General features: G+C 36.3%; 1 protein-coding gene across 4 annotated transcripts in view; it reads left to right on the plus strand.

Moving 5' to 3' along the window:
* PIK3CB (phosphatidylinositol-4,5-bisphosphate 3-kinase catalytic subunit beta) overlaps positions 1–22734 on the plus strand; it is a 195314-nt gene that overhangs the window by 164358 nt on the left and 8222 nt on the right. For all 4 annotated transcript variants that reach the window (XM_079923349.1, XM_079923348.1, XM_079923351.1 and 1 more), the window contains 5 exons: positions 4940–5118; positions 5944–6053; positions 7708–7786; positions 20091–20258; positions 21675–21798. In XM_079923349.1, the coding sequence (XP_079779475.1) occupies positions 4940–5118; positions 5944–6053; positions 7708–7786; positions 20091–20258; positions 21675–21798 (660 nt within the window). The remainder of the gene's footprint in view (positions 1–4939; positions 5119–5943; positions 6054–7707; positions 7787–20090; positions 20259–21674; positions 21799–22734) is intronic.

Raw genomic sequence — 22734 nt, forward strand, 5'->3', positions numbered from 1 at the left:
GCAGATGACATGATACTATACATAGTGAATCCTAAAGATGCTACCAGAAAACTACTGGAGCTAATCAATGAATCTGGTAAAGTAGCAGGATACAAAATTAATGCACAGAAATCTCTGGCATTCCTATACACTAATGATGAAAAATCTGAAAGTGAAATCAAGAAAACACTCGCATTTACCATTGCAACAAAAAGAATAAAATATCTAGGAATAAACCTACCTAAGGAGACAAAAGACCTGTGTGCAGAAAATTATAAGACACTGATGAAAGAAATTAAAGATGATACAAATAGATGGAGAGATATACCATGTTCTTGGATTGGAAGAATCAACATTGTGAAAATGACTCTATTACCCAAAGCAACCTACAGATTCAATGCAATCCCTATCAAACTACCACTGGCATTTTTCACAGAACTAGAACAAAAAATTTCACAAATTGTATGGAAACAGAAAAGACCCCGAATAGCCAAAGCAATCTTGAGAACGAAAAACGGAGCTGGAGGAATCAGGCTCCCTGACTTCAGATTATACTACAAAGCTACAGTAATCAAGACAGTATGGTACTGGCACAAAAACAGAAATATAGATCAATGGAACAGGATAGAAAGCCCAGAGATAAACCCACGTACATATGGTCACCTTATCTTTGATAAAGGAGGCAGGAATGTACCGTGGAGAAAGGACAGCCTCTTCAATAAGTGGTGCTGGGAAAACTGGACAGGTACATGTAAAGTATGAGATTAGATCACTCCCTAACACCATACACAAAAATAAGCTCAAAATGGATTAAAGACCTAAATATAAGGCCAGAAACTATCAAACTCTTAGAGGAAAACATAGGCAGAACACTCTATGACATAAATCACAGCAAGATCCTTTTTGACCCACCTCCTAGAGAAATGGAAATAAAAACAAAAATAAACAAATGGGACCTAATGAAACTTCAGAGCTTTTGCACAACAAAGGAAACCATAAACAAGACCAAAAGACAACCTTCAGAATGGGAGAAAATATTTGCAAATGAAGCAACTGACAAAGGATTAATCTCCAAAATTTATAAGCAGCTCATGCAGCTCAATAACAAAAAAACAAACAACCCAATCCAAAACTGGGCAGAAGACCTAAATAGACATTTCTCCAAAGAAGATATACAGACTGCCAACAAACACATGAAAGAATGCTCAACATCATTAATCCTTCGAGAAATGCAAATCAAAACTACAATGAGGTATCATCTCACACCAGTCAGAATGGCCATCATCAAAAAATCTAGAAACAATAAATGCTGGAGAGGGTGTGGAGAAAAGGGAACACTCTTTCACTGTTGGTGGGAATGTGAATTGATACAGCCACTATGGAGAACAGTATGGAGGTTCCTTAGAAAACTACAAATAGAACTACCATATGACCCAGCAATCCCACTACTGGGCATATACCCTGAGAAAACCATAATTCAAAGAGTCATGTACCAAAATGTTCATTGTAGCTCTATTTACAATACCCAGGACATGGAAACAACCTAAGTGTCCGTCATCGGATGAATGGATAAAGAAGATGTGGCACATATATACAATGGAATATTACTCAGCCATAAGAAGAAACGAAATTGAGCTATTTGTAATGAGGTGGATAGACCTCGAGTCTGTCATACAGAGTGAAGTAAGTCAGAAAGAGAAAGACAAATACCGTATGCTAACACATATATATGGAATTTAAGAAAAAAAATGTCATGATGAACCTAGGGGTAAGACAGGAATAAAGACACAGACCTACTAGAGCATGGACTTGAGGATATGGGGAGGGGAAGGGTAAGCTGTGACAAAGCAAGAGAGAGGCATGGACGTATATACACTACCAAACGTAAGGTAGATAGCTAGTGGGAATCAGCTGCATAGCACAGGGAGATCAGCTCGGTGCTTTGTGACCGCCTAGAGGGTTGGGATAGGGCGGGTGGGAGGGAGGGAGACACAAGAGGGAAGAGATATGAGAACATATGTATATGTATAACTGATTCACTTTGTTATAAAGCAGAAAGTAACACACCATTGTAAAGCAATTATACTCCAATAAAGATGTAAAAAAAATATTTACGTTTTTTTATTCATGTTAAAGTAACTGTATCTGATCCCTCCTTTTTGGAAAGCCCTTTAATGATGGTAATAATAGCTAACATTTATTCACCGCTTATTGTGGGCCATTTATTCTTCACAAGAATATGAGATAGATACTATTAGTCCCGTTAATTTTATAGTCAGATACTATTAGTCCCCTTAATTTTATAGTCCTTTTAAAGATATCTCATACCTATCAATTTCTCTTGTGTTCATGCCTACCATCCTTGTCCAACCCACTATCCTTTCTTACCTGGATGTCTTCATTAACCTCCTAAATTGTGCCCCTTGTTTCCATTCTTCTGCACGCACGCATGTGTGCACATGCACACACAGACACACACACACGTACCTTTATTCTCTACCCAGCAGATAAAATGATCTTTTTAAAATGTAGATGTATTCCCTTTTTAAAATCCCTGCAGTAACATTCATTGCATAGGGAATAAAATTCAAATTTTAACAAAGTCTATTAAGACTCCACTTGATGAGGGCCCTACTTCTTTGGCCTCATTCATATGAGTAGACAGCACTGGATGTATTTTGGTTCTCTGGGAACCTCAGTTTGACTTTTATACCGGCAAACATATGACATATATCTGATCACATTATTCTTACTCTTTTCTTGACTGATGAACAGCCAGGGGAAGATTGTACCCTTTACATGGCAGTTCTTGTTATCACTGTAAACCTATAGTGTGACAAGGTGTTGAAACACTTAAAGTATTTGACTTATGGCCATGTGGGTGTTCCGAACGCTGTTCCAGGAAATGGATATCAACATAATTAGGGTTAGGCCCTGAAAATTCACAACTGTAGAAACATGCAAGAAATTCAAATTTGAAATACTTTAAAAAATTCTTGTTTGCATAGCCCATTTTTCAGCGAGTTCCCTTTTCACCAGTGTTTGTACAGCTCCTGAAATTGTTGAGAAATGGGGTGTCTGTGGTTTTGACAGATGGCTAACTTGGCAAGCTTCAGCAATCTCAATTTTATCACCAGGCTACATAGAACCTTCCCAGTTTCCTGTGAGCAAGCCCTCAGCCTGTCTGTAGAAACTGCATGCCGAATTCACCTCCCTACAGAGTCTTAGTGGTTTCCTTGCATAGTAGCAAAGTTCAAAAATGAAAATATGGTGTAAAATAAATCTCCTGTCCATCAAAATGCAAGCCATGGTGTTCATAATGTTTGTGCCTACATATTTTTTTTTGCCTACATATTTTATATGCTTGTTATACACAATTCACATGTTGATATATGTATTCTGTTTTTATCATTTGTTGTTTCCAGTTTTAATGACATAATGATAAAATAAAATATTCCTTTTTATGTTTTATACCTGGCTGAGGCTGGGTCTTACAGAATTTGACATAATATTACATGGAAAGACCTTGAGTTACTAAACAATAAAGTTGACTTCTCTTTCCTTGTTTTTTTTAAATAAATTTATTTATTTTATTTATTATATTTGGCTGTGTCGGGTCTTCGTTGCTGTGTGCGGGCTTTCTCTAGTTGCAGCAAGCTGGGGCTACTCTTTGTTGCGGTGCACGGGCTTCTCATTGCAGTGGCTTCTTGTTTCAGAGCACGGGCTCTAGGTGTGTGGGCTTCAGTAGTTGTGACTCTCAGGCTCTAGAGCGCAGGCTCAGTAGTTGTGGCGCATGAGCTTTGTTGCTCCGCGGCATGTGGGATCTTCCCAGACCAGGGCTTGAACCCGTGTCCCCTGCATTGGCAGGCAGATTCTTAACCACTGCACCACTAGGGAAGCCCAGTAAAGTTGACTTTTAAACACATGGTTTTATTTATTTATTTATTTATTTATGGCTGCACTAGGTCTTCGTTGCTGCATATGGGCTTTCTGTAGCTGTGGCGAGCAGGGGCTACTCTTTGTTGTGGTGCGCAGGCTTCTCATTGCGGTAGCTTCTCTTGTTGTGGAGCACGGGGCTCTAGGCGCGTGGGCTTCAGTAGTTGTGGCACACAGGCTCAGTAGTTGTGGCTTGCGGGCTCTAGAGCCCAGGCTCAGTAGTTGCGGCGCATGGGCTTAGTTGCTCCGCGTCATGTGGGATCTTCCCGGACCAGGGCTCGAACCCGTTTCCCCTGCATTGGCAGGCGGATTCTTAACCACTGCGCCACCAGGGAAGCCCCAAACACATGGTTTTGATTCAGTTGGCCATTGTTGATTCCCCTTGTACTACTTGCATGATTTTTTTTTTGCATAAGTTTTGATAGCCAGAGTTACCTCATTATAAAAACCAGTTAATTTAGACTTGAACAATAGCTACTGTTGTCTATATTCGTATCTATTTTATTGTACAAAAATTTACGTTATACTCTTAGTGGAAAGAGAATATACTGAGAAGATGTTATAGAAGAGTGATGACAAAGGTAGTAAGGTTGAATATCAACCCCAGGGTTACTTGTACATAGATTTTCCTTTCGTACTATGGAGTTGCCCAATTACAGTGGTTCAGATTAATTGTATTTCAAATTCTATTAGTTAGTTGCAGAGTTCTGAGTAAAGTTTCATACTTATCTTCTTACCTATAATCTATGTCTCTTTACTTTTCTCTAGTTTATAAGATTTTATTTAAGAAAAGGTTCAAGAACGTTTGAAAAATGTTGCTTTAAGTAACAAGAGGTAACAATTAATTTTTTTCGTTGTATCTAATATTCTTGTCATAAAGCAAGCACTGTTTTTACGTTAGCTGGTTGTCCTGCCTGTGTATTGTGGGGAGGAGGGTGGTGAGGGAATGGTATTGATTAATATTATCACATGATATTATTTTTAACATAAATGAATTTTGGTGGTGGGGAAACTTATTTTTCAGGTTGAAGCACTCAATAAATTAAAAACTTTAAATAGTTTAATCAAACTGAATGCAATGAAGCTAAATAGAGCCAAAGGGAAAGAAGCAATGCACACTTGTTTGAAACAGAATGCTTATCGGGAAGCCCTCTCTGACCTGCAATCACCTCTGAACCCATGTGTTATCCTCTCAGAACTCTAGTAAGTGACCTTCTGTACTGTGCTTAGTGAATCTCCCATTAAATAGCAATGCAGAAGGGATTTCTGAGTGACTGCCTTAGGGGAGCAGTAGGGACAGCTGTTAGCCTCAGTAAGTGGAATATAATTAAAAAAGGAAAATGTTAAAGTTCTCAAAAGTTATTCTTGTGTTAATAGGACATATGCCTTCTAGCTAAATTTACCTGTGGGATTAGTGAAAGTTAATGCAAGTTCATTTCCTTTCAATTGTATGTAATTAAATTTGCTTTCTATATTACTGGTTTCTAAGAGTTGAAAATCCTATGTAAGCAAAATGTTGGCAGCCATCATAGATTATTTACTAATTAAACTTTCCTATTTCAAAATGAGATTTTTGAATGAATTTAGAAAATTATTTCTCATTTTTACTTTTCCTACAAAAGTAATAATGGGAAAGTGATAATTATGTTCAGTATATCAGTATGCAAAATTGATCCCTCTTTAAGAAATCAAGAATGGAGTTACAATCCAATGTTACATTCTGATTTTTATTGTTTATGTATAATAACATAAAGTTAAGGAAGAATAAGGGAAGGAAAGGAGGAATTTTAAATGTAGCCATGAGAAGGGCAAATCTGGGTTTTCAATCCAGCTCACCTGGCGTCACTACATGCCAGCCAAGCCTAGCATTGCGGTTGCTTTTCTGCCAAGAGGAAATGTTCTCGTTCTGACTTCTGTATACCTGGAACAGGTGAGGGGTTTTCCCAAGCCTAGTATATCATGGCAACGTTACAGTCTTGCCATATCTTTAAATTGAAGTGGGCTAATTTTCCCCTTTCTTCCTTTCAGTATTGAAAAGTGTAAATACATGGATTCCAAAATGAAGCCTTTGTGGCTGGTGTACAACAACAAGGTGTTTGGTGAGGATTCAGTTGGAGTGATTTTTAAAAATGGTGATGGTATGTACGGAGGTTTTTACAGTGCCAAATTCCTTAGTACTTTTCATTTGCTGTCCATTTGTTTTATCTGAAAGGTGATGTGTAAATGTATAACAAACAGATGGCAGCCAAGAGGTAGCTATCAGTGGTCATAAATTTGAATTTGGCATGTCATAAGTCCCCTTTTTTTTTTTTCGCTTTGGAGAATGATTTCTACAGCTTACTTACTTACGTTGTTCTAATAAGCCTTCCTTTTTTCCTACAAAATACAAAGCTGTCTACTCCTTTGGTAAAAAGCTTCTGAAATGCAAGAGAATATTTTCAATAATATATTCATACATCCTGTTTCATAGTTTTGTGTTTTAATTAAAATATCTTACCCATACTTCATAAAGGAAATGCCTGTGAAGTAATCACACCAACCAGCAGGCAGTCATGACTGCTACCACTTGTTAGTTTTGTGATTTCAGGCAAATCACATAAAATTCATTGAGCTTCAGGATCTTCTTGTCCATGAGGATTATAGCATCTCTGTGTTGGGTTTATTAAATGGAATTAAGTGAGATAACGTAAGTATATGTGTTTAGCATAGTATATGCTTACAACTTTTTTTTTTTTGAATATAGTTGCTTTATAGTGCTAGTTTCTGGTACAGCAAAGTGAATCAGTTATACGTATACACATATCCATTCTTTTTTAGATTCTTTCCCAGTTAGGTCACCACACATCACTGAGTAGAGTTCCCTGTGGTATACAGTAGGTTCTCATTAGTTATCTGTTTTATACATAGTAGTGTATATATGTCAATCCCAGTCTCCCAATTCATCCCACCCCACCTTCCCCCCTTTGTAACCATAAGTTTGTTCTCTACATCTGTGACTCTATTTCTGCTTTGCAAATAAGTTCATGTGTACCATTTTTCTAGATTCCACATATAGGCAATATTATACGATGTTTGTTTTTCTCTTTCTGACTTCATTCTGTACAATAATCTCTAGGTCCATCCACATCTCTGCAAATGGCACTACTTCGTCCCTTTTTATGGCTGAGTAATATTCCATGGTATATATTACCACATTTTCTTTATCCATTCCTCTGCTTACAACTATTTTTAAAAGAAGTTTTAGTATTTCCTAGACATTTAACCCCACTCGATAGTATAAATGTCATTATGTGGAAATCTGTACTTTCACCTCTTACCTAAAAATTACCCTTGGACATGATAATAAATAAAATCAACTATTACAGTTTTGTGAACCCATCATACAGTTACTTATGTGATTCTTAAGAATTTCTTCTGCATCCCAAAAGACAAACAAGAAGAAGAAAAGTTAGCAATGTGAATTGTATGGATGCTGTAACACAGCATTACTGTATTATAGCAGTATTACAGCACCCGTACAAGTAGTATAATAGCTTGCACATGGTAAACAACTAAAAATATTTTTAAACTTAATTTCTGAAGTAGTTACTGGAGCATGCTAACCAACAAACCTAGTATTTAACATATTGAATATGGTCAGCATTAAAATTCTGGAAAAAAATTAACAGAGCAGTTATTTGTCAATGTTTCTTCCCAGCCAGTTAATTCTGGTTAAATTAGCTAATCTTGAATAAATGTTATTAAGCATAAAGTGGAAAGCACTTATAACATAGCAGGGTTCTTTCCCCTTAGATTTACGGCAGGATATGTTGACACTCCAAATGCTGCGCTTGATGGATTTACTCTGGAAAGAAGCTGGTCTGGATCTTAGGTGAGATTTCTAGTGAATTTATTTTTATCTCATGTTGTAGTCCTTCTACAATAGAATTTAAAAATTATAAAAACTTGATTTTTTGATTTCTTCCTGCTATTATTATTGGTCGTTCATAATTATATTTATGTAACGCTTTATAGTTTACAATGTGCTCTCAAATACATTATCTTATTGAAACCTCATCAAGTGTAAAACTATACATGTGACAGCAAGAGTCATATCCCAATCTGTGGTTTTGAAGGTGGTCTCAGGAAGGATGACTGGTGGTCATGGGAGTGATAAGACAGAGAAGGGCCTGCCTCTCTTCTTACTTAACTTAGTAACATTGATTCTTCTAACCTTCCCGAAAGGTAAGTGTTTAGGTGGGCTTTCAGGGTTTTTTGCTGGCCACCATTGTTAGGGGTAGACAATGAGTAGAACAGGTTTATGGAGACAAAGAAAGAGGAAACATAACGGATTTTAAAGTTTAATTATTATAAAATCTTTCAAGATAAAGAGCAGATGAAGATAATTGCAAACAAGACCACATAAAAATATAAGATTTGAATGTCAACAAACAAAAGTCAAGCCTCTGGGCATTATATTCATAATGAACAGGACAGGGGGATAATAATTCTAAATATCTAAAGAGTTCATAGAAATAAACATATGGGGAGAAGATATGAAAAGGCCATTCAAGTTATAAAATAAAAAAACTAATAATTATGCGCAGACTGTCAGTTCTAATGTAGAAGTATGAATTAAAAGAACAATTATATAGCATTGATTTCCTTGCAAAAATTCTGTTAAGGAAATGTAGTCTGGAACATGGTTGAAGTAACAAAAACACAAATATTGTCATATACCATTTTGAATGAATATAAACCTCTGAATCAAGTTTATTTATTCCCTATATCCAATATTTCCAGAATTTAATTTAAAATTAGAAATGTGAACAGTGACTTATGCACAGAGATATTCATCCTTGACTTATTTACAGTAAAAAAAACCATTGGGACACTCTTTTGAACATTTGCTCAATAGAACAACAGTTTAAAAGATGATTAACTTTCACATATGACCAAACATCTCAGGTATTTAAAAGTATTGTTTATGGAGAATTGCTAACAATTTGGAGAAAGTACTATCTTCAAATGTCAAATGAGATAAGTGAGATGCAAAAAAATATTTTTATAGAATGATTTCAACCAGTTAAAAATCCCTGAAAAATGACACACTAAAATGTTGACAGAAACTAAAATGTATAGTAGACATTACTTCTGGGTGGTAGGATTAAAGGTGATACAATCTCTCCTCCCTGTCCCCCCTTTTGGTATACCTGTTTAGCTAGTTTTCTATGGTGTACTCCTTTTTTAATCAAGGGGGGAAAAACATTAAGCATATTTCATGATACAATACAGGGCCATACAATTAAAAAATTTTTTTCTATGCTAGTTATTAATGAATAACTTCATCTTTTACCTAATTCTTTTTTTAATTGTGGAATATTTCAAACATGAAATGTAGATGATAATTGACAACATTTTTTGTGTTCTTAAACCCAAAGTTGAGTATACATTTAGCTATTAAATGACAGATGTTAACATGTTTCCATATTTACTTCTTTAAAAAAGGAATTAAATATTCAGATAAAATCAATGCATTCTTATCCTCTTCTACTTTCTCACAACTCAGAATTTACCATTATTCTAAACTGTAATATGTATGTTTTTGTGCTTTAATTATATATTATGTATCCATTGAATGCTTTGAACTTCCAGTAAATACTGTCGTATCACATGTAACTTTTTGAAGTTTACTTTTTTTATTACATTTTTTGAGATATATCAAGATTAATATGTGAAGTTCTAATTTGTTGTTGTCACTTCTCTATTAATGTTTTGAATAAATACAAAAATTTATCCATTCCCCTATTAGAAGCTATTTGTGTTCATTTGTTTTTGTTTTTTATTTATTTTTTAAACCTAAAGTTTACACACTTCTCTTACGTTTGGAAGAGTTCTTCAGCTTATATAGCCAGAAGTGGAATTGCCAGGTCATAAGGCATGCATATTTTCAACCTTACCACCATTGCCCAACTGGCTTCCAGAATGGTTGTACCAGTGTTATGTTACTACCCAGAAATATCTCCTTGCCAATCAGACTTGTTAATTTTTTGCAAATCTAATGGATACAACACAGTATCTCATAGAATTTTAATTTGCATTTGTTTGGTTGAGTAATTTTTCAATGTTTATAAGTATTGTGTTTTCTCTCTGCTATAAGTTACCTAGGTTGCTTCAAGGTTTATGCTTTTTGTTTTATTATTTTTAAAAAATCCTTCCCTGTACAGTTATCTTAAAGATGCTGTCTTATATTTTATTTTCCAAATTTTAAACTTGATATGCTTTCTTCTCTTCTGTCTCTGCAAAAGTTTGGTCCTGGTATTGGTTTTTTAGAATCTAGGTTTTTTTGACTACTGATTTTCCTTAATGGTTATTGGACTCTTTGGGTTGTTTTCCCTCTTGAGTCACTTTGAGGCTAAGAATTGTCCAGTTCATCATTGTTTTTGAATTTATTACCATACTTTTTTTATAACATCCTCTTGTAATTTAAAAACCTCTGCTATGTTTTAACTTTTTTCTCCTTTTGCATTTGTAAAATTATTTTGTATGCAATATTTTTTCCTTATTAGCCGTATTAGAGGTTTCCATCTTAGTATTTTAAAACAGTGGCCTTCTAGTTTTATGTTTTCATTTTCTGTTTTATCATTGATTACATCTTTATAGTTTCCTTCCTTTTACTTGTGTTAATTCTGTTGTTCTGATTTTTTGAGATGAACACATAGAACATTAATTTCCTTTTTTTTCATATATACAAATTAAAACCATGTTTCCTCTAACTACTGCCTTAGCTGCATCCCATAAGTTTTAAAATATACTTATTTATGCATTTTCATAATACATCACACTATATGGAATTCAGTTCTAAATGTTTTATTTCCATTTGTATTTTTCAACTCCTGAAGTAGTTTAAATTATTTTGACTCCCAAATTGCACTGGACTTTTTTTGTTGTTGTTGTTCCTGTGACATCTAATTTTATTGTACCTGACTATTGTCAGATTATGTGGTCTGTATAAGATCAGGGTCATATTTCTTAAGATTATTTATGCCTTACCATATGTCTAGTTTTTCTGTCACATTTGTGATTGAAAAGGTTCCAGATGCTGTAATTATTAACCATAAGATTGTAAATTGGTCCATTAGATCAAATTTGTTAATTATGCCCAAGTCTTTATTCCCATCAAACTTTTACCTGTTTGTCACTTCAGAGATATGTTAAAACCAACCATTATAAGTGGCATTTGTCAATTTCTGCTTGCAATTTTGTTAATTTTCTAATTGTGGTTTTAATTTGTATTTTCCTAATGACAAATAATGTTGGCCAGCTTTTCATGTGCTTGTCATTTGTATATCTTCTTTGGAGAAATATCTATTCAAGTTCTTTGCTCATTTTTGAATTGGATTATTTGTCTTTTGAGTTGTGAGTTCTTTATATATTTTTAATTCTAGACTTCTAGTAAATAAATTACTGGCAAATATTTTCTCCCATTCTGTGGGTTGTCCACTTTCTTGATAGTGTCCTTTGATACACAAAATTTTTTACTTTCATGTAGTCCAATGTATCTATTTTTTTCTTTAGCTGCATGTGTTTTTGGTGTCAGGTCTAAGAAACCATTGTCTAATCCAGTGTCATGAAGATTTATGCCTATCCTTTCTTCTGAAAATTTTAATTTAGCCCTTATCTAGGAGGTCATTAATCCATTTTTAGTTAATTTTTATATGGTATGTGGTAGGAGTCCAATTTCATTTTTTTTGTATTGGTATCCAGTTGTCTCAGCACCATTGTTTAAAAGACTGTTCTTTCTTCATTGAATTATCTTGGCACTTGTGTCAAACATGGATTGACTGTAAATGTGAGGGTTTTTTCCTGGAGTCTAAATTCTGTTTCATTGACCTACATGTCTGTCTCTGTGCACAGTCTTGATTACTTTGTAGTAAGTTTTGAAACTGAGAATTGTCTGCCTACATTCTCTTATAGGAGTTCTGTGGTTTCAGGTCTTACATTTAGGTCTTTAATCCATTTTAAGTTTGTTTTCATATATGGTGTGAGAAAATATTCTGTTTTCATTCTTTTATATGTAGCCGTCCAGTTTTCCCAGCACCACTTATTGAAGCGACAGTCTTTTCTCCATTATATATTCTTGCTTCCTTTGTCGTAGGCTCATTGACCATACATGCATGGGTTTACTTCTGAGCTCTCTATTCTGCACCATTGATCTATGTGTCTGTTTTTGTGCCAGTACCATGTTGTTTTGATTACTGTAGCATTGTAGTATAGTCTGAAGTCTAGGAGTGTGATACCTCCAGCTTTGTTCTTTTCTTCCTTAAGATTGCTTTTGCTATTTGGGGTCTTCCGTGGTTCCATATAAATTTTAGGATTATTTGTTCTAGTTCTGTGAAAAATGTCATGGTATTTGGTTCATTTAAATGATATCTATTTATAGTCTCTGGTAATTCATCATTCTTGTACTTCTCTTTTGTTCTTTAGACATGGTTCCTTTTACTTCTTTGAACATACTTAAAATAGGGGTTTTAAATTTCACAACCCTGCAAATCAGATTCTCTCCCTTGTTCAGGATTTTTTGTTGTTGCTGTTTGTTGTTTGTTTTGTGACTTCTCATTTAATTATGTAAGGTTTTTGTTCTTGTCATGTGTTGTCACTGATTTCTCTGCCTGATTAGCTTATTGGTCAGCTAATGATTGACCACAGATTTCCCTAAATGCCTGGAATTCTTAAGTCTTTCAGTCTTTACTGAGGGGTTCTGTGTGCATGTTGGGGCATTCCGTCAGGAGTCAGCCAGGTAGTTCAGAGCTGTGCCTGAGCCTTAACTTGTGTAAGCCTCAGAGTTATCAAGAGGTGAGAGCTAGGGCCTTCTAGCTTCTTTCCTGTCCATTTGCACAGCCCCAGGAATGCATACAACCATCGCCGTGCACATGGCTTCTAGATTCCTGTGGGAATGTTGTAGTCTTTCAGTGTCCCCTGTGAACATCTCATTCCACAGTTTATTCTTTAAGTTTTTTAGTTAGCTTATTGTTTACCCCAACTACTATTTATCCCTAAGACAGCTGCAGTGTTAAACGATTCAGATTATTTTTGAGAAACACCTCCAGCTAAAAGGCAGTTCACAGTAGGCAAGGTCTGATTCAGGTCAAAGAAACAGTGTGAGTGGGATCTTCCTGGAAACTACTAGAGAGTTCAAAGAATGACAGTCACATAGAAATGAGGCTTTGAAGGAGCTCCAACCCCATATTTGCCCCCTCTAGTGGCTGTCAGATTGCTGTAGTCACAATGATTATGTGCCATTTGTTGCCAAGTCTACTGCAGAACTGGGAAGTAGGTAAGATTGGAATAAGTAACAGTAAAACTCAACTGAGATTCAGCCATTTTCTTCAAGAAACACTCCCCAGATGGTTGCAACCCATTTTTGTATTTCCATATTACTGAAATAGTTGATCCTTGACAATTTTTTGCCAATCTTTTTGTTGTTTTTATGGAAGAGTGGATTTTCAAATGTCCTTAACCCCCTGTTTTTGCTGACATTACCTGGTTATACAGCTGCTTTCCAAAGAAACCTTGAAGATGTTATTCCATGGTATTCTGATGTCTGTTTTTTGTTTTTTGTTTTTTTTTTGCGGTACGCGGGCCTCTCACTGTTGTGGCCTCTCCCGTTGTGGAGCACAGGCTCCGGAGGCGCAGGCTCAGCGGCCAAGGCTCACGGGCCTAGCCGCTCCGCGGCATGAGGGATCTTCCTGGACCGGGGCACGAACCTGTGTCCCCTGCATCAGCAGGCGGACTCTCAACCACTGCGCCACCAGGGAAGCTGTCTGTTGTTATTTTTAAAAGCCTGCTGTCAGTCTAAACTGACACTGCAGAAAAAAATTTCTCTTTGCCTTTCATTTCTGCAGTTTTATTGTAATTTGTCTGTGTATGGATTTCTTTTTATTTATTTTTACTTCCCCATTCTTATTGTATCTTTTCAATCAAAGAAAATCACCTCTTTTAGTTTCTACAGAATGTATCCATATTCTTCAACACTGCAGTTCTCTCACTCTCACAGTCTTCTCCTGCAACTTTAATAGATGTATATTGGTTTTCCTTGTTCTGCCTTGCATTTCTCTTAACCTCTTTCTTATTTCTCTCCTTCTTTATGCAGCATTTTTTTTGTAGTTTCTTTTATTCTGTCTTCCATTTTACTAATTATCTCTTCAGTATTGTCTCATCTCTTGTGTATCAGTGTAGTATGTTTATTTCAATGACTGTTTTTATTTAGGAATTGTATTTGATTTTGTTTTGTATACCTGTTCTTTTTTTAATACTGTACTCTCCTTATGCTTTCTATTCCTCTCCATGTCTTTCATCATTTTAGCATCTCTTTCATATTGTTCTGTTTTATCTCTTAGGGTGTCACCTTTTCATTTATCTGCTTAATCTTATTCATTTCCTTGTGTAGTTAATAATATTTGGTTTTGAATTCGTTATTCGTGAGTTTTGTGTTTTCTGTAAGGGTCCTTTGCTCCCTAGGGGGTGAAAGTTTGCCCCCCAAAATGAATTTTGGTCTAGTTTGCGCTTTTGCCCAAGCTCTTTATGCATGATCAATCAGTTTTTATGTTAATTCTTTGCCTTCAGGCTCTCATACTTCATAAGTATTTATATTATATTTGAATCTCATAAGAATATGGGAAGGCTTGGGTTTTTTTGCACTTTCATGAACACCCCCCCCCCATTTTTATTGCCCACCCAGGGCCCAGGTTAGATGGCAGACTTCCATGGTATATCGTCTCATCAATGAGCAGACCTTTTCTAGTTCCCTTTATACATTTGACAGCCCTTTTAGAGCCCCAGCTCCTGCCATGTCCAGATCCTGCCTCTCGGACTCAAGACCATGTCTCTTTTCTCATGGGCATTAAAATGTTAACCAAGTCAGTAACTTCCTGAGCCATTACTATGAATAATCTATACTTCTGAGATATAGAAGTCTCCTTTTTTTCTTTATTAATCATAACTTTTAAAAAACTTTTTTACTTTATCTGTTATTTTTTAATATGTTTTAGTATCTACAGCAACTTTGTCCACAGGGTTGCTAGAAACAGTTACACTTGTGATTGACTTTATCCCTGCAAGATTATAAGTATTTCTTGATTTCATTTTAAGTTTAATTTATTTAAAAACTTAAAACAGTTGATATTTATTGACTGAAACAGGTTTTGTATTAGGTTCTTCACATGTGTAATGACAGGTAATTTACAACTTTATGAAGTTGTGTTATTCCTTTTTAGCAGATGAGAAATTTAAACTTAAGGGACTTTAAACAGTTTGTCAGAGGTTACAAAAATAATAAGTGGTGGAGCTAGATTCAAATTGGGGTCTGTCAGACACTAAACTTGATTTCAGTTCTGTTATTTTGGTAGTGTAAGTGAGAAAAATTGTGGTAAGACCTATCTAGTAACTATTTGTTTATCAAAGTATTCTGGTGCCCCAAATATGTAATTGTCCATTGATTTTTTTTTAAGAGGTTTTTAGTCTTTAGATTTTTTTTCCAGCATACACTTTTCTAGTGCTATTGAGGTAGAAAGAACAATTTGCTGTGGGTTTTGTTCCTTGAATGGGACTTGTAGGAATACCGAATACAGAAGTATTGGAATACAGAAGTGAGATTATGGTTCATATATAAAGGACCTTTGAGTACCATAAATGACAAAGAGCTTTGCTTTTAAATTAGCAGTAATTTCTAATACGGCTGTGTAAAAACAGAATAGGTAGTTTTGAATAGGTAGCAAAACTTTTGGTCAGTCACTTACTCATAAGAAATACTATGTAGATAAGAGGAGAATGGGTGATTTTAAGAAACTCTCCCTGGGGAACACAAACCCAGAGGGTTCTGGCCTACCGTTTTTCTTTTTTCTTTTGGTTTTAGTGGCACACAGCCACAACCCGTTTGTTTACATATTGTCTATGGCTGCTTTTATGCTATAACTGCAAAATTGAGTTAGTTACCTTATAGTCTATAGCACCTAAAATTAAAATATTTATTATCTGGTTCAGTCCAGTAAACGTTTATTGACCCTTCTTATAAAGTAAACCCCAGTGAAAATGATTTTACTTCATTTGTCCGTAAAAAATGGGGAAAACTTTTCAAGCATAGGCTCGCAACTTGTTGGTTCTTTCCAAGGTCAGCACATAAGCTACATAGTGGTCTCCTTTGCTACGAGCAGATTCTGGCCATATGATGTCTTGTTAATTATGAAAGGCTGAGCTAAAGACTTCGTCTTCAGTTCAGTCAGACTAATTGAAAGCCTCAACTAAGTTCTTTTCTCTTAGTTTTTTGTTTTACCCATTCTATTTAACTGTAAAGCACATTTAGCATCAAATAAAGTTCATTGTGACCTCAGGCAAAGGGAGGCAGCCACATGTGGGAGTGCTAGAAATAAACCTGGTATCTGTCTGAGGGGAAGCAATATGTGTCTAACAAGAAAAAGGAACTTGTCTGTTCAGTGAGATCTTTGCTGACTTTTTGTACTCTGACCCCATGTTTAAAAAAATATGTAGGACTTCAATTCTTTTGAGTTCATTTTCAAACCAATAGCTTTTTTTTCCCACCAAACATTTTTTACTGTTTCTATAAATATACATGCCCCAGTGTTCCTGTTGTACGTGTTTTTCTTTTGGCCAGCTGTTTAGGTTAAACCTGTTCATGTAGCACACACTCTTTTAGGTTCAATGTCAAATCTTCGGATACCTTCTACAAATTACTATTTTGATCAGAATGTTTTAGCACCTGCAAAAGTGCCATGTTAGCATGAATGAAAGTGCATATTTCTCATTTTCATTTTTCTCTGATGTCTCAAAATATTCTTTTGGTATCTTCCATGCCAAATTAGAACATTTGTAAGCCATCAATATGTTAGAACACCCTGACCTTTGGTCAACAAATAGGTAATTAGACTTTTCTGTCAAGTCTGATAGGTTGCATGTAAATCTACCTGGATTTTTGGTAGATTTGACAGTCCCATCTCGTGCCTCCCCCCCCACCATACAGATGACATTGAATTTTGGAGAGTTGTCTTCACTGTGACTTTATATTTGAGTTGCACTAATGGGGTTTACTTCCCTTTTAAGAGAGCTACACAGCAGTTCTAATGACACTGGTTTCAGTAGGTAGAAGGACGAAGGAAGAAGATGGAAGCAATGCAAGCCTTAGGTAAAAGAATTATACTTGCCTCCTTTTGAAGCAATGGGCTAAGGTACCACTGTGACTTGGAGTCAAGGCCAGAGAAAACTTTCTACATACTCATTCAGAGTAGGGTGATGGGGCTGCCATCCCCACTGCTGTAGAATTTATCTCATTTTACAATTATTGCTTTAATGGAAAGATAACAAATTGCTCCTTGGGTCAGAGAGTCTGAGAAAGGAAGATAAACATTACTAAGCGTTGTCATGGCCTTTATAAGAAGTTGAGTGCAACGGGTGCCCCCGTAAGGTGGTCAGGGCTCCAAGAGTTTGTCCCCAGCTTGACTTCTGTCAAACTGTCTCTGTGACAAGGATGTTTTTTCCTTCCCATTGTGAGCATTCCATCCTCAAGACACTAAATGCTTTCATCATTGTCTGCTTTTGAAGAGGAAATTGTTGGACTTTTGCCCAGTTTGACTGCAAGTGGGGTAGGAGGAGATGTAGGAAAGTGAGCCAAAGTGCACTTTAACCAGACAGTGTTTACTTCACATGTGTTGTGTCACGATAAGGATAGGGGTATTGCTAAAAACTTTCATGCTCCATAGCTACCTTTTCTAGTGAAGCATAAACTTTAAAAAAAGAGAAATAAATTAATAATGCATATGTAAAGCAGGCTATTGGTATATCAGGCTGTCAGCATGAAGTTTCACAATTTTGCTTCCAACCGTATTTTGCTAGAACTAGGGAAGTGCTTAAAGAGGCATAAAATTGAATTGTTGGTTGGAAGGAAATTTAGGAACTATTAAATGAAACTCTCCTCTTTTATCTGATTATTACACACACTACCACACTCATTCCCCCAACACACACACACACACACACACACACACTCACACTCACACATTTTTTCTCTTTGGTAAAGTCCTTATGTGGCAGATAGAGGTCTGCATGGTCTTTCCAACACTGACTCTTTCTTCCCCTCACCTGCTCCCCCTGTACTTCCCTCTGTCCCTCATGTCCTTCCTCCTCACAGAGATCTTTCTTGACTGTTGACACGTTCTACTGGCACTTCTCATTTATCCATTGATCACATGCACATTGTGCATTTGTGGTTTGTCTGATCAGTGAGAGCAGGGACTGCATTTTTGGCTCATTTCTGTGTCACCAGCAGCTAACACAGTGCTTGGCACATAGCTGCACTCATATATGTATAGAACCCGTGAATTGCATCCATTGCATTTTCTGTAGTCACCTGACTTTTATTTGAACTTTGCGAGGTATTTTATTCCATTTTGTATTTGCTCTAGTGATAATACCATTTTTAGAAAACTGAAGAAAATGTTGACAACCAAAGTGAGAAAAGGATAATATTAATATATGAAGAACTCATATAAATCTCTAAGGAAAATGTTTAAAACTCTAATAAATAGACCAAGTATGTGATTAGCTAATTCACAAAAGAAATTCTACATAAAATGGCTAAAAGAGACCTGAGAAAATGCTTATTTGCACTAGGGATCATATAAATGCAAAGCAAAGCAAAATCCTACCTATAGAGTTAGCAGAAATTATTTGGCACAAGAAGCAGCCTGAGAGACCTCTTACACAGTGACTCTGTAGACTGTGTTAGGTTAAAAAGATAGTTTTAGAGCCACTCAGACCTAGTTTTAAGTCTTAGATCTTCCACTTGGTTAAATGTATGACTTTTTTGCAAATTAATTTTATGTCTCGTTTATAAAATTGGGAATTTACGTATTTATAGGGATTTTGTTATTGTTTGTTTAATTCATTCACAAATACTTATTGAGTGCCTGCTTTGTGCCCAAACACATTCTCAGGTACTGAGGATACACAGTGAACAAATTATCCCTGGCTGATGGAATTTACATCCTAATGGTAGAGACAGACAATAAACAAACACATAAATAAAATGTACAGGATGTTGGATAGTGTTGAGGGCTATAGAGGAAAATAAAGGAGGGAAGAGATGGCAGTTAGTATGTCACTGTGTTGCTATTTTAAATAGGATGATTCAGGAATCCCTTACTGAGACGGTGACATTTCAGCAAAGATTTCAAAGTGGTAAGGGAGTAAACCATGTAGATGTCTTGGGGAAGAATGTTCCAAGTAGAGAAAATAACACAGATAAAGGAATGAGGGAATATTGTACCTGATATGTTTGGGGAATAGCAATGGAGCCAGTATAGTAAGAACAAGTGATCAAGTGGAAGATACTATGAGAGGTGAAGGGGGACGAGATTGAAGGCCTTGTGAGCTACAACAAGCGGGTTGGCTTTCACTTAGGTGGGAAGTCATGGCTGAAATTTCAATCAGGGGAATGACATAATATGAGTATATTTTAAATGGATTATGTTGCTGTTGCATTTAGAACAGACTATGCTGTGGAAGCAGGTAGACTAATTAGGAAACTTGAATTTTGAATAGGGGTTGATGGTGACCTGGACTAGGGTGGTAGCTTAAGGAAGGGTGGAGACAGAGAACTACTTAGACTCTGTACATTTTCAAGGTACGTAAATATTAGGCATGAGAGGAAAAGTGAAAGATTACAAGGTCTTGGGCTTGAACAACTGGAAGGATGGAGTTGTTGTTAACCGAGGTAACGTGTAGAGTGCTTAGCCTGCTGTGTGGCATCTACTAGATGCTACATAAAGGGTGGTTCCCTTCCCCAAAATTTAGGGTAAAAATGAAAGACTTTTCCTTTATCTGATGTGCTTGTGTCCACCTACACAAACAAATAGAATATTTCACCAGAATAATTAGATAACAAATTATACATTTAGCTAGCACATTGGAGTTTAGTAAATTACTCCATCTGTTCACTAAGGTATTTACACTCTAATAGAAAAAGTGGAACTAATATTTGTCTATATGACTGATACAGTAATGGCAAGGTTATCAATAGTAATAAAACTTTTTTAAAAATCAAAGAAAAAACATACTCTGTCAGTGTTTCATTTTATGGATAGCATACACATGTGACTCTTTATGCCCCTTTTTTTTCTTTTCAGGATGCTGCCTTATGGCTGTTTAGCAACAGGAGACCACTCTGGCCTCATTGAAGTTGTGAGCACCTCTGAAACAATTGCTGACATTCAGCTGAACAGTAGCAATGTGGCTGCAGCAGCAGCCTTCAACAAAGATGCCCTTCTGAACTGGCTTAAAGAATACAATTCTGGGTTAGTGTTCTGGGTTAGTGTATTTTGTTTGATTATCATTCTTCTGAACAAACTGCCAAACAAATAACTGTTCTCACAGTTAGAATCATCAGTGTCCTAGAGGAAATATTAGTGTTATTTATTGCTTCATTTCAGGTTAGATCAAAATGACAAATAGGCCTTCCTAAAATCTTGCAGAAGATTAGCATTGAATTCTGCTTCATCTAGATCAAATTTCAGAGCTGGGCAGTAGTTTAAAAATCTAAGAATTTAAGTGTTTAACAAATAACATATAACTTTTTAAGTGCATGAACTTCCATAATTATGTGAATGTATGAACCTAAGTAAATTTTCAATAGATTTTTAAAATAGAAGTAAATGAGTTTGTAGGCTGATCTTTCCAAACTAAAAAATACAGTGCTAGGAATTGTGTTACTTACAATTATTGTGTTGGAAAAGCCCTAATACATAGGAAATTAAGGAATTTCACAGTGAGGGGAAAACACTGCAAGTATTTTTGGCTGAAGATTTTGAAGTCAGACTTAAATGTTATCATTGGCAAAATCCAAGAACTTGGACTTCCCTGGTGGTGCAGTTGTTAAGAATCCGCCTGCCAATGCAGGGGACTTGGGTTCGAGCCCTGGTCTGGGAAGATCCCACATGCTGTGAAGCAACTAAGCCCGTGTGCCACAACTACTGAGCTCGCATGCTGCAACTACTGAAGCCTGTGTGCTGCAACTACTGAAGCCCACGCTTCTAGAGCCCGTGCTCCACAATTAGAGAAGCCACCGCAATGAGAAACCCATGCACCGCAACGAAGAGTAGCCCCTGCTCGCCACAACTAGAGAGAGCCTGCATGCAGCAGTGAAGACCGAATGCTGCCAAAAGTAAATAAATAAATAAATAAATAAATAAAATCCAAGAACTTGTATGTGAGAATTAATTTTCAAATTTTGATTTTAGGGCCTTGTCCCTAAAGGGTCTATATTAGTTACTTCTGATATAAGTCAGTGACTTTAATGGTTGGCACTGTAATACTTAACTCTTAAATATGGAATTCTAGTCTTCAGTCAAAACTACAAAAATGTTCCAAAGCCCAGCATCATTCAGCCAAGCTGATGGTCTCCTCTCATTACTATGCATATGAACCTACCCCCGTCCTCCACAGAAATGTGAGCCCCAGGACACAGCAGTTTTGAATAGTTGATGTCCAGTTACCTGATGTCTTTGAGCAAGCCTGCTGACTCCTCCCTGCCCTGCTCCTCTGATCATCATCCTCACTCTTGGCTGATCCAGCATCTTCTCCTTATATGGTTTTGGCAGCTCTGTGTTGCAGTTGTTCTCACATTAAAAAGGAAACAGAAGTGTGGATTGGCTCTGTCCCACACATTTGGAGGCTGAAAACCTTCCTTGCTCCTATTTTTTTCTCTTATTCAGGGATGACCTGGACCGAGCCATTGAGGAGTTTACCCTGTCCTGTGCCGGCTACTGTGTAGCTTCTTATGTCCTTGGGATTGGTGACAGACATAGTGATAACATCATGGTCAAAAAAACTGGCCAGGTAAGCAACTTCCCAGAGTGCCAAGGGCCTCAGTGATGCTGTTACTTACGTGCAGCACAATCTCTTGTGAAACTCAGATTCTTTATGAGTCTCAGTCATGCCTTTGTCTTTCCTTTTATTTCCCACCCCTTGTTTCATATGCCATCTGCTTCATATATTGGTTTGTTTGCTTGAAGTTAGGTGATAAGCATTTATTTGAATGTTTAAAAAATTATTTAGGTTATTTACAAGTGACCTATTCCTTCAATATAAGAAATTGTATTTGGGACGCATATGTGCCTAAGAGCAGAAGGAGCAGATAATGTGCAGGATGTATTAACTTTAAAGAAGATAAGTGTTAAAAAAAAGAAAAAGTTGAGACAAACCCCACTTGAGGCATTTTTTCTTTTAGAATATCAAATATAATCATCTGTGGGAGTAAGGCGATACGGAGTATGACTAATATCATTTTGGGGTAGCTAGGGAGCTAGACCAGGTTATATAATATAAAGAAGCTCTTAGTTTTGAAGTGAAAATTTTCTTATTCTTCAGAGTGACTTTTGTTTGTAAATTCTTTAATATTAAGCAAAGACAGATGAATAATTTGAGACTTTTTCAGTTTAGCCACCCTTAGAATTCCCTGACACTAGGGGCATTCCAGAGTAAAGACTCTGAGTCACTCTGTGAACTCTGGCCCTAGGTGGGACTCAGAGTTTTACACCTCCTTGGAGATCTGGGTAGTTCTGGCTTGAGCTTTTGAGAGTTGAACCTTGTGTTCACACTTAAAAGGATTCCCTCTGACTTCTGGTTAATCAAGCTGAAACACAGGTTTTTCTCCATTCTTTCTTGATGCCCTTCTAATATATTGAGGAATAAGAAATATGTAAATCCAAGAAGTCAAAGATAATAGGAAAAGAGGCCAACAGTGGGTGAAAGACATCAACAGATTTGGGGATG

Source organism: Stenella coeruleoalba (genome assembly GCF_951394435.1).
Source record: "Stenella coeruleoalba genome assembly, chromosome: 5".
NCBI lineage: Eukaryota > Metazoa > Chordata > Mammalia > Artiodactyla > Delphinidae > Stenella > Stenella coeruleoalba.